General features: G+C 35.7%; 1 protein-coding gene across 1 annotated transcript in view; it reads left to right on the top strand.

The window, feature by feature from the left end:
• Positions 1–12,153, top strand: part of RALGPS1 (Ral GEF with PH domain and SH3 binding motif 1) — a 137,683-nt gene that overhangs the window by 13,463 nt on the left and 112,067 nt on the right. Inside the window, exons 3-4 of the mRNA XM_067309295.1 lie at positions 6,295–6,421; positions 9,585–9,692. Coding sequence (XP_067165396.1) covers positions 6,365–6,421; positions 9,585–9,692 — 165 coding nt within the window. The 5' untranslated portion in view covers positions 6,295–6,364. The remainder of the gene's footprint in view (positions 1–6,294; positions 6,422–9,584; positions 9,693–12,153) is intronic.

The raw sequence follows: 12,153 nt of genomic DNA, 5'->3' as shown, positions 1-12,153 counted from the left end.
TATTTTGTTTCTTACTAAACTGTTAGTAGGCACTTATTATTTGCATTTAGAGTTTTGAATATTCTAGTTTTCTGTGTTGTACAAAATGGCCACAAAGGTTTTTTGCCTGCTGTTGAATTATTTCAAAAGGACAAGAGTTTTTTCATATAAAGCATTGTGACTGTTTAGACAACTCAACCATCGAGTCTCGTGTACATTATGTGTACACATTATGTGCTCACATATTTGTATATGTATTTTACGTGTGCACATCATGAAAGGGCTCAGAATGCCATGTAAAATAGTGCTATTTTCTAAAGGGAGTGGGTTTATGTGGATCATTTCTGTCTTTGCCATCGAAGATGTGATCCTTTTCCTTTCCCCTTTGCAGAAATCATATGTGAGGAGATAAGAAATGGGTTTTGAGAGGTGATATTTGGATGGACAGGTGCACTCAGGAAAGCAAAGATGTAATGTAATGTATCATCCATAACTATCCAAATATGGAGAACAGCCAATACATGATTTTAGATACCCTGATGCTAAGTCTTTGCGTCTCTTAATTTAGCAATAATACAAAAAATGGTGCTTTTTTTTCCCCTTTCCCCAAGCCTCTGGGCTGAAGCTGGATGTGATGTGAAATTCGCATTACCATCTACATCAGTGGCTGAATGCAAGCACAGAAGTGCAAGTGTAATGACGTTATTGTTTCATCCTGTTTTCATAGTGCCATTCCACTTTTCTCTTCCAATATGTTAACTGGACTAACATATTCTCATTTGTACTCTATGCCCACAGTATCTGAATATGACTGTGATCCTGGTTCATCAAGGAAAGAAACATTTTAATGTTAAACATCTGGAGAAATAGTTTCAGAATGAAGAAAGAGGAAAATGAGGAGTACAATGATTAAAAACATTTCAGAATTGAAAGTGATGCTCTCTATATGGTCTATCATAAGGGTGTCCTTAGTTTGTGGCAGTTGTCAATGAAGTGGGAATAGGATGTTGTTGATCTTACTGGAGGCAGAAAGAGCAAGATTCTGTCAGTGTTCTTAATTCCTTTGTCTTGATCAATAATAACTAATCATTCTGATGTCTGGTACCAAATTTATTTAGAAAAACCTGGTAGCTTTTATTTGTTCCAACCACATTTATCAGTGCCCAGTCATGGCAGTGCTCTAATTTTCTTCACTTAACTAGTTCAGCATCTTTTAGAAAGAACAATTGTTTTTTGGTAAAATACCAATGTACATTTTCTTAAAAGCATGCTACAGCTGTGGGTTCATGACTCTGTGATGTCAGGAGAATACCATAAGCAACTGTAATCAACTAATCGCCATAATCAATTAATGAAGGTAGTAAGTAAGTAGGCTTTGAAATCAGTTGAGAAAGATGCTTAAACTTTAGAGCCCAGAATAGTTGTACCAGGTCTGATCAAAAGTCTGTCTAGCCCAGTATTTTTTCTCCAACAGGAAAATCAGTAAGAGCAATGGTCACTAGTGGTTGCCTAAGGAAATATGGGAACAGAGTCATCAATTAGTGTTGCTTCCCTAGAATGCTCTCCCAGCATTCCAGATCTGTGGCACAGGGTCTCCCTTTGCCAGAGGTGTGTGTCTGTGCTTAAGAGTCTTTAATGACTTTTTGTGAGTTGGATAAGTCCTAATGAGAATGAACTCATGTGGTCATTGTATACTTATTAATGAAGAAGTTGTTTAATTTGACATTGCTGCTGTCAGAGAATGTCAGTTCTGTTCCGTAAATAACAATATCTGTCTCATGGTAGTAAAGTAGCAGCTATAGTGATTTTTCTGTGTTCTGTTTTGATTATTTTCAATTTAATTGATCTTGCTCTGTCTTCATTTTCACTTCAAAGAAGTCGTCCATATCTAAATGGGTATGTTAAGTGGGCAAAGAAGAACAGCTATAGTGATTTTTCTGTGTTCTGTTTTGATTATTTTCAATTTAATTGATCTTGCTCTGTCTTCATTTTCACTTCAAAGAAGAAGTCCATATCTAAATGGGTATGTTAAGTGGGCAAAGAAGAACAGACAACCTCTAGCACCATGTACATTTGCATCTTGATTTTTTCCATTTTGCTACCAATAATCTGTGAATGAGATCTACTGCAAGGCAGACCTTTCTGCAAACTTTCCCTGAAAAGGTTTTGGGTTTTTTAGCGTACTTTGTATGATGCATCTTTTTTTTTTTTTTTTTTTTTGGATGATTAATGTAAGCACGTTAAAGTTGTTTGTTTTTAAGAAGCAAATGTTATGGAATGAAATTATATTTGTCATTTTAGTGACTTTTCTGCCTTTTATTGTCCACATGCTGGACATTTCATAACTTTCAATATTTGAAAAACTTCTTTTTAATCTCATTGGAGTAAACTATTGCAAATATGGGAGAGTAGCTTTTATATTAGTTACTTTTATTACCTTTTTGTGCATAACCTGACTGACTTTCATTACAGTAGGTCTAGTAGTAGTTCCAGTGTCACTTATTTTGCAGAGTAATACCTCTTGTGGTTACAGGTGTGGAAATAATTGACATCGACAGGTCTTCACAAGAATAAAACTTCACTTTTGGTTTGACTGAAAAAGACAATTGTTCCCCATGACTTTCCTCAAGAAAGCAAAACAAATGGATGTGTAGCTAAATATTTGTTTGTCATCTGAGTATGAGATGTGAATCTTGGAAAAACCTGTGCACATATGAACAGTGTATTTTTCAGGCTTATTTGAAGTATTTGGAGAAAAAATATATTTTTTTCCTTTTTAGAATGAAAATATCTAACCTTGCAATCTTTATAAGTGCTGAACGTTGAAGGGGAAAAGTATGTTAGTACTTCTGTTTTCTGATATTAGAGCATCTCTGTCTCTTTTTGGTTTACTGAATGTTAAAACCTGGAGTAAAACTCATCTTGGACGGGCTACAAGATCACATATGGGATTTTTCTTTCCCCTTTCAGAGCATTTTTGAGCCCCCGCACACTGGAAAGCCTAGTCAGGAAGGCGGAGAAGGAGGAGACAGGGGAATATTTTTGTGGCCCTGATATAAATGCCACATTTTAAAGAAATTACATCATGAAAATTGCTTTCCACTTCAGTATCTCTAAGGGCTATTAATATAAGCAACTCCAGACCTAGAAATACTTTTCAGTCTGCTAGCGCACAAAATATAAAAGTTTATTTTATCAGGAAGCAAGATAAAGGAAATTGCTTCTTGGCAAGTTTAACTGAGGAGAACCTGGCATTATTCAAAACACAGTTACTGATCCATCTTATGCATGCCCATAAAATCATGGGGGAGAAGTTGTTTTTTGTCCTGTAGGGCCTTGTAGCATGGTAGATGGAGTGAAGACCTCGCCTGCCTCAAGGAGTACAATCAGAGGTTCCTTTTATTCTCAGCTACTTTCTTTTTCAGTATTTTCCTATTTGCATGATCTAGGTATTGCAGGTGAGGGTGAGGATGCAAAGGGAGATGTGGCACTATCCCTAGTTGCATGTATGAGCATCTGCAAACTGTATGACTTCTGTGCATTTTGCTAAAACAGTACATGTACAGGAACCTGTGGCAACGTTTGCCATGGGATTCACTTGTGCATACTCTGGGGAATGATGAAATAACCATTAAAAATGGTGCTGTGTGTCTTTCTCATTCTGAGTTGGATCAGAGCTTGAATTGACTTGGTAATTCTGTGAGTGCTTCCTGTTCTTTGTGTATGTGCACACACTTGCACACTTACTTCCACTATTAGTGCATATGTGCATACCACATTCAAAAAATTCTTACTAGCTGTCTGTTAGCGTATAGAAAGGGTGTGAAGTGTCTGCAGCACTGCAGATTCTTTGCACAGTGAAACAGGGCTACACAGTGTCTGTGTCTTAATCTGTTCCTAATAGCCTATTTGGGTTTAGTAATTAGAAATATTCAGATAATTTAGTTTTTTGCCCCACTGGCATAATACTGATTATTTAATTTGGAGGAAGTGTTCTCCTTTCTTCTTTTTTCAGTCTATTTTGCAGATACTGGAATGCTGAACTATTTGAACCAAAGTTTGCTATGCTTGTTTTGTCTGTCCTTGCTGACAGTGCCAGCAAGGATATAAATTATCTCCTTGTGGAAGTCAATCCTTCTCTAGAGAACTTAGTCAAATGACCTTTTGATGAGACAGGTGTTTGGACTTTCTGCGCAGTCCTGCGAGTCTGGATTGTTTTAGCTTTTATACCCATCTAAACAAGCTTTTACTTAAGGTTCCATTTGGATTTTCAGTTCTAAATTCTTGCAAAGCGTCAGTTACCTGATAAAGCGAGAGGCAGGTCCTGTGCTAAGACCTTCTCTGAAAAGAATAAAAGAATATAAGTTATAGAAGATCATGTTGAACACCATGACTTCAGTAAGGCTTGTAAACATCCATTGCTCTCCTACTGTCCACCTAACCAGCTGTTTCATCATAGTTCTGAGTCTTTTAATGTAGTCCTATAAAACTGTTTATAAGGTAAGAATAGTCTTAGCTTTGAGAAGATGTAAACTCTGATTCATGATGCAAGGAGCTTAAATTTTAATTATATCATTATGACATATTAGCTGACAAAATTTCCAGTGACAGGATAAGGCCAAGGCCATATGCATTATCTTGAACAGTGTGGTAAAGGACTTTGGCAGGTACTGTACCATTGTGCCAATTGTCATTGGGCCATTAATGAAAGAGCAGTGTTAGCTTATTAAGCTAGCAGTGAGTATGGAGATGTCCAAAATGCACTGAACACTTTATCTATGTGAAATTGATTATGTTTGAAAATAGAATTTGAATTCTGGTCTGGTTTTGGTTTTATTTCATTTCAGACAAATAGAAAGAATGTTTGTCTCTATTAGCCTCTTCAGTAGAAAGACTGAATTGATTATATTTTACACCAATAATCAGAGGTCCCATCTGAGGGAAGAACCTGATATGTCCATTAGTGACAATTCTGAGTGACATGAGAAAGTCATCTGAGGGATTTTCTAAATTAGCTAATCTTGTAGTCAAATTTTATGTTTTTCTTTGCTGCGTAGATTTGAAAATAAAGTTGCTTAGGATTCCCTTCACTTTCCTCTTACATTAAATGTTGATTGAAAGGAATGGGTTTTGTGCTTGGAATTTTCTATTGTTGTCATTGGATAAGTGATTTAAAAATGTGTGTATAATTCTTTTATGAAAACCTGTGCTATCTGAATTCAAATCTATATTCATGTCAGTTGCTGTCATTTTAGTGGTAGATTAACCTATGATGCCTTCTTATATACAAATTCTCTTTGTCTGAATGAGACACGACTGAAATAGATCCATGATATTATATGTTCACCTATGTCCACATGATACATATCTTTAACATATAACAACTGACATATATCCAAGAAAATGAAAAATGAAGTCAGATTCTGTGATATCAATGGAATATGATTCTTTGTTCAAGTCATGAATATGCTGCTTTGTAATTATTTGTGCTTTATTTGAAGACTGATTGTTCTTTTAGCTGTGAGCATTACTATTGTGATCAATATCTTTGTTATTTCCGAATTATAATGTGTGTTTTTGCTTTCATTACACACTTTGCATTTCTACAAAAACTTCAGCTGAAACAGATTGTTTCATTCAAGTGGTTAGAGACAGCTTCTTTGCGATACCATGTACTCTTGATTTTTTGCACTCCAGTCTTTGGTTTCTGGAGGAAGCTAAAGGTGGTATATTACATGTAGGAAGTTCTAAGCCAGTTTGGAACTGAGTCTATCTGCCTAAGCCAGTCTGGAAAAAGTCTCACTTCAGTCCATACTGTTGCTGGATTAGCAGAGATCCTTGAGATTCATCCTTCGGATTAGGGATGGTGATATTGGCAGCTTTTCTTCTCTGGAGAACTTCTGTTCTTTGGGGCCTGATATAAGATGCTTTCAATCACACCTGTCTGGGTATTAGTGGAGGCCTACGCAGCTGCAAATAGAATTTGTGCATTAAGAAGATACAGTGAGACTTTAGTCACCAGTGATGAGACTAATTTAAGCGATGAGCAGGGAAATGTGAGGAAACACCATTTCTTTGTTCAGTTTATAGCTTAGATTTCCTGTTTTTAAAGGCATCTAGCTGTCTAGCTGTATAAATGCTCTCTAGCATGGACTTCATATAAAACTAATTCAACATAAATGACAAGTAATATATGAGGTTTTTGCATTTCTAGAGGTACTGGAAGTGGGGGTAAGGACCTGGCATGGCTTTAGTGATATTCACTAATACTCCTTTACAGTTGATACTGTAAGCATACATACATTTGCTTTACAGGAATTCTGTTTTCATCATGTTGTCTCACCAGTGCTGGCTGAGCTGAAACTTCCTGCTTCTTGGGGAGAGCATGTACAAAAGGAATGACCTCATGGCCAATGTGATGATCACCTCCACCACTCCAGAGGTACAGCTCATTGTTTTTGTTTTGTTAGTTCCTGTATCAAAACAGAAGTTCTGGCTTGCTTTGACTTTCGCAGAAACTTTTTCCACTATCAGTCACGTCAGGCCTGTTTCTTGTAAACAGTGTAGTATTTGACAACAAAGCAAATTTAGAAAACCATGGTTCAGAGTGTTCACAACTTATTCATTTTTTTGGTTTTGCTTTTGTTGATGATTACTCATTTTGATTAATTTTAAATAGCATTTCTTGACTTTTTATTCCATAACTAAAATTTCTGGAAATATAGCAGCTGTTTATGGCTAATGAGTTAAGAGTAATGTAACATACCATCCAGATGGAGCCAATCAGAAATATTCCAGCAGAACTTTTGCTGGAATTTACTAGTACTAGTTTACTAGACTAGTCTTACTAGTCTACTAGTAAGAAAGTATTCTATAGCGACTTTGTTTATTTTACCTCTTAATATCCTTCAGAGACCAGGTGGCTCTATCATGCTGTTTCCAAAACCTGCCTAGTTTCACGTCATTTGCTGTGCACAGCTAACAGCCTGTCTGTAGCTCCAGGACAGTCAACTGAAGACTGCTTGGGAATTAGTTATCCTACTGACTTTTATTTCCTTTCATATAGAACTTTGAAATTTTATAAATCAACTGTAGTAAAGCTTGCCCTGTAAAGCACATGTTTTAAATATATAATTGGAGTTACTTTTTGCATTTTGAAAAAGGTAACATTTTGATATAATTCTTCCCCACTTGAAAAATTCCACTTCTTTAGCTCTTAGGACAGCTGAAGAATCGTTGAAAGCAAGCTTTTCCATAGTAATTTGCATGCACAGCTTGATCCTATCAAAGCAGTAGTCCTGTTTTTCATGAAACAAGTCAGCTGTTTCAGGAGTGAGCTGAGCAGCTTTACAGAGGTCCTGATCTCTAAAAATCTTATAACAAAACAAAAACACATGATACAGCTGTGGGCTGCAAAAGATCATTTTCTCAAACATAGTATAAATGCCTTCAGACTAACAAAAATAGTTTTTCATATAAAGATGGGGGCATTTTTGAAATGGGATATATAAGCACAATTTTGAAATTCTTCTTCAAAATCATTAAAAAAAAAAAAAAGGCTTCCTCACACCATTTTCTCAAGACAGAAATATCTGTCCTAAAGCAGAACATAAGAAGGCTCCAGGGTCAGACTTCTGTTCCATTCATCTGCCTCTGATAGTGGCCAAAAGCAAATTTCTGAAGAAGGGCATAAGAGTGGAGCAAGCACAGAGGAAACATCCCCCCGGTACCATCCTGCCACAGCTGTGTGCAACCCAGGGACTTCCTGAGGGGAAGGTTCTGTTTAGTAACTGTCAGGGGACCTCTTGCATAAACTTATCTAGTCCCCTGTTTGAATCCTTGTAATCTTTTAGCTTATATAGAATCCTGTAGCTTAACTCTATTTTATGTGAAGACCTGCAGCCTTTTTTATTTAAAAAAGTCTCTAATTTTAATCAATAACCCCTAATTCTGTCGTTAAGATGAAACAATAGCAGACCATTCCTATCTGTCCTCTTGATTACCTTATTGGCTGCTCTGCTTCCTCCCCGCAACCCACTGCCTCTTTTCCAGGCTGAAGTTCTCCAGCATAGCCAGTCATTCTTTGTAAAGAAGCCATTCCATACCTGTGATCATCCTTGTTGCCTTGTTCTGTATTTCTTCCAGTTCTTCTGTATCCCTTTTGAGATGGAGACCAATACTGCGTATGTATTCAAGGTTTGGATTCACTGTGGATTTATAAAGGAGCTTAATTATCCTTTATATATTTTTCTCTTTTCCTTTTTTTGGATTGCCAAACCTTGTAAAGTCCTTTTTCCGTTTTTCATTGCCAGTCTTTGTTTTTTGTTTTCCCACCTTAGTGAATGAAATGAAAATGAATTGTCATCAACAAACTGTCACCTCATTGTTCGCTGTCTTTTCCAGGACATTTGAATATATAATAACCATCACCAATCTTGGCAGAATTCTCTGGTGATTTACTTGCTCTCACTGCTTCTGTGTCTACTCTGCTATTCTGGTTCCTAGCTTCTAAATAATTATTTATCCTTTCAAGGATGGTCTCTATCCTAGGGCTGCCTGTTTTCCTTAATGTCTTTAGAGGGAGGGGCCTTGTCAAAAGTCTTTCAGAAATCCAAGACAGTATCAGCCATATTACTTTACCCACATGTTTGTTAATGCTGAGGCAGTGCTTCTCTTAATAAAAACTGTCTTGACAGTTCCCTTGTATATCATGCTTACCCAGTACAAATCAGTAGTTCCCTAGATACCCAAGAACTACTTTGTTTATTAAAAAAAAAAAAAAAAAAAAATTTACCACCTTCTAGTTCTTTGCTACCAAGGCAGGTTTAAGTGAGATTTACATGCCACAGTTAGCCATTCATCTTTTTTTGACAATCTGTTCTTCTAATGAAGAAATAACCTAAGCAAAGTAGGGGCTTAAGTTTTTACATAGATATATTTTAATTTTTTTAGTCAGAATGCAGTTTTACAGTAAGAGATGGAAAAATGAGATTATTATGTGACATTTTTCCTCAAGAGGGGAAAACAGCCACAAGTGCCGGTGTCTGAGCTTGAGGATAAGAAATTTCAAATAGAGGGCAGGGCACCAATTTTTAAGGCAAGGCACAATACTACTCTAAAATATTCTGAGACTAACACTGGGTTAAGTTTCAGGACATGTCACATTTTTCACTTTTTATAATGTTATGGCTAAAGCAGCATGATTTGGACCTGACACCTACCTACTCTTTACCTTGCATATTTAATTTAAAATTTTCCACTGACTGTGAATCTTCAAAATCCCAGACAGTTTGCTGTTATCTGACAGCTCTTTTATCTAGTCTATAATTCTAAAACCAGCTTTTTAAAACTAGAAATTTCATATAGCTAAAATAGTTTTAAGTATATCAGTATCATTTTGGCAGAAGAAAGTCAGTTTGGCAAAGTATGTTGGAAACATTCATGAACCATGCTAAATTAAATTGAAGGATTCAGTGTGACTTTTTTTAAAGTTTGTACTTTGGTAATTTCTTAAGATTTTTACTCATAAATAAAAAATAACTTTTTCTAAATTTGACATGAAGTTCATCACTTTGCAGATAAGCCTACTATTTTTTTCTTTGTAGGGTAGTAGCAGCTCAGATTCTCTGGAAGGGCGGAGTTCGGATTATGCCAATAAAAGCTATGATGCAGTTGTATTTGATGTATTGAAAGTAACTCCTGAGGAGTTTGCTGTAAGTAGAAATGTTATTTTTGCATTTATGTTTGTATAATATTCAGGGCTCTCAGGAAATAAAAATAGCATAAAACCTTTTTCTTAAAACAAAATCTTTTAAACAAACTTCCAGTGTTGTCAAAAGCAAATTTATGATTATATAAACTTCAATAATGTAAACATGTCTCAGGACTTATTCAGTACTGAGCTGACTTAGCATATTGGTTTTTCTGCTTAAAGCTAATTAAAATTTTTCTGGTGTTTTAGAAAACCCTAGCATGGGTTTAAAAATAATGTTAGGTATCCATAGTCCTATTCATTTTTTAATTGAAACCTCAAATACTCCTCTTTCCTGCTGAAACATCAGTTTCTCAGAAACATCAATTTCTTAAATCCCAGAGAGAAACTGCTTGTAGAGAGAAGGCAACTTTCTTTCCTTAATAACAAAGTGTCATTACCAAACTGAAAGCAGAGCTGTTGCACTGCCAAAAGTCCAATATAGTTCTCATGTACTTGGCACTTTGTTTCTAATTTACATTTCCACATTAACTTGCTAGGGAGCAGAAAAGAGTTGAGGGTACAAGCTAATGAAGCTAGTTCAATGTTTTCATTATTATTCTGGGCATCTACATGGCATTTCTTTCATTTGGCTTGAGATTCGGTAATACTTATTCACAAAAAAGTCCTGTAGATACTGCAACATTATTTCTGTAATTTTATGACTTTGGAATAAATTTTTATGATGAGCCTTTTTAACACTAATGTAGAGTACACAGATGAGTGTGGCAATTTCAGTACCATATTTATAAAATGGTCAAGTTGAGGTAAGATTGCTTGTAATTTATAAGTCATCAATTTTCTGTTACATTTGTAATTTCTAGTGCTATTGGTTTGAGGTGGAAGCTTGTTAGTGAGGGTCTTGCTCTAACGGTACACTTCATAAACAAAGATACAACACCCCATACACACACATGCGTGCACACGCACGTGTGCACACCCTTTCTCACTGTAATATATCTAACACAAGTCCAAACTTCTGTAAGCTGTCTTTTCTCTCTTTCTCCAGTTCCAGTTGTCATCTGTAGCCACTAACAAAAAAATCCAACAAAATTGAAACTTGTGTCTGCAGGACTGGCAGTGAAGGTTGAAACAAATCATATGTAAACTCTACTGGTGGAGTTGGATTTTGGGGATATTGTTTCTGTTGATTTTAATACAGGTCACACGAACTTTTAACACAAAAAATTTCTTAGCCACAGTGGTTCTTATAGTGCCGCGTTTTCCACTGGGTTACCCTGATCCTCTCTGTTCTAATGACAACTCAAGTATGTTTACTGCTTCTGTGCCATTCAGAGAAATAGATCATTCCTTTTTTACAGCAAATAATAACCAGTAAATTATGCATACCATTTCTCATTACGTGTACTTTAAGACTAGTAGTTTGAATGTTTCAGAAAGCTTGTGTTCAGTTGGGGAGATTGAAAAAAAACAGGTCTGGGCTTGTAGATGGTACCATGTTGAATAGATACATATTGAGCAGCAGGTCTCTGAAAGATGAAATTGTTGTATTGATATATAGATGTTTAGAGAAATGGAATGCAGCCAAGTGAAGCTCATGTCTTCAAGTTTAGCGTGTTCTTTTCTTTTTTTAGAGTTTAGAAATGACACAGGAGAAATTCCATGGTAGTAATTATATAATGGAAAGACCAGCAGTTTGTCAATACTATTGAATTTTTTCACCTCTTCAGTATTTTTTGTTGAACAATGGCTTGTTGAAATGATTACTAATTGTCATTGAAAACTTCTTTATTCATAAGTCGCATAGTATGGTTAATAATCTGTTTTTTGGAGCATCTGCTGTGCATCTTACTAGTAGACAGCCAAGAATTTGAAAACGGATTTTCACAGTTTTTGTAGGAGCTGTGGATGATGTTAATGACATCTGAGTTTGCACATGCTCAAACATTACTCAGAAGTATAAATCCCAGTATATGAGTATTATAAGAGTGGTCAACTAGGGCTTTGTGCAAAATCTTTCTCTTAGCATAAAATAAAAGCAAGAGTTAATTAGAGTATGTAAATTAACCATTTGTGGAAGGAAATTTCCGTGTCTGACTGTCAAATATTATGGGCCTTGTTAACTTTTCTAGGCTCACGTCTGAGCATTAGTACTGATAATAGAAGCCTTTTTCAAATGTTATTTAAATGGAAAGTTACCATCCTTAATTGACAGAATCAAATGAGCACTGTGACAGATGGTTAGCAAGATTTTGCTGTTTTGGGTTTAGCAAAACAAAAAGATTAATAGATAAGGTTTCCTGGGGAAAGATCTAAAGAAGCATTCTTTAGACATGTTCTTTTACATACCAAATCATGTAAATGGCACAATTTAAAGCTCTGTAGGATTATACACTCGCAGTATAATTGAAGTTATTGGTTAAACATAATTTACATGAATTCTAAATATGCAATGTCATTAG

The sequence above is a fragment of the Apteryx mantelli genome, chromosome 21 (assembly GCF_036417845.1).
Source record: "Apteryx mantelli isolate bAptMan1 chromosome 21, bAptMan1.hap1, whole genome shotgun sequence".
Classification (NCBI taxonomy): domain Eukaryota; kingdom Metazoa; phylum Chordata; class Aves; order Apterygiformes; family Apterygidae; genus Apteryx; species Apteryx mantelli.
Note: the sequence above shows the minus strand (reverse complement) of the source record. Positions and strands in the feature narration are given on the sequence as shown.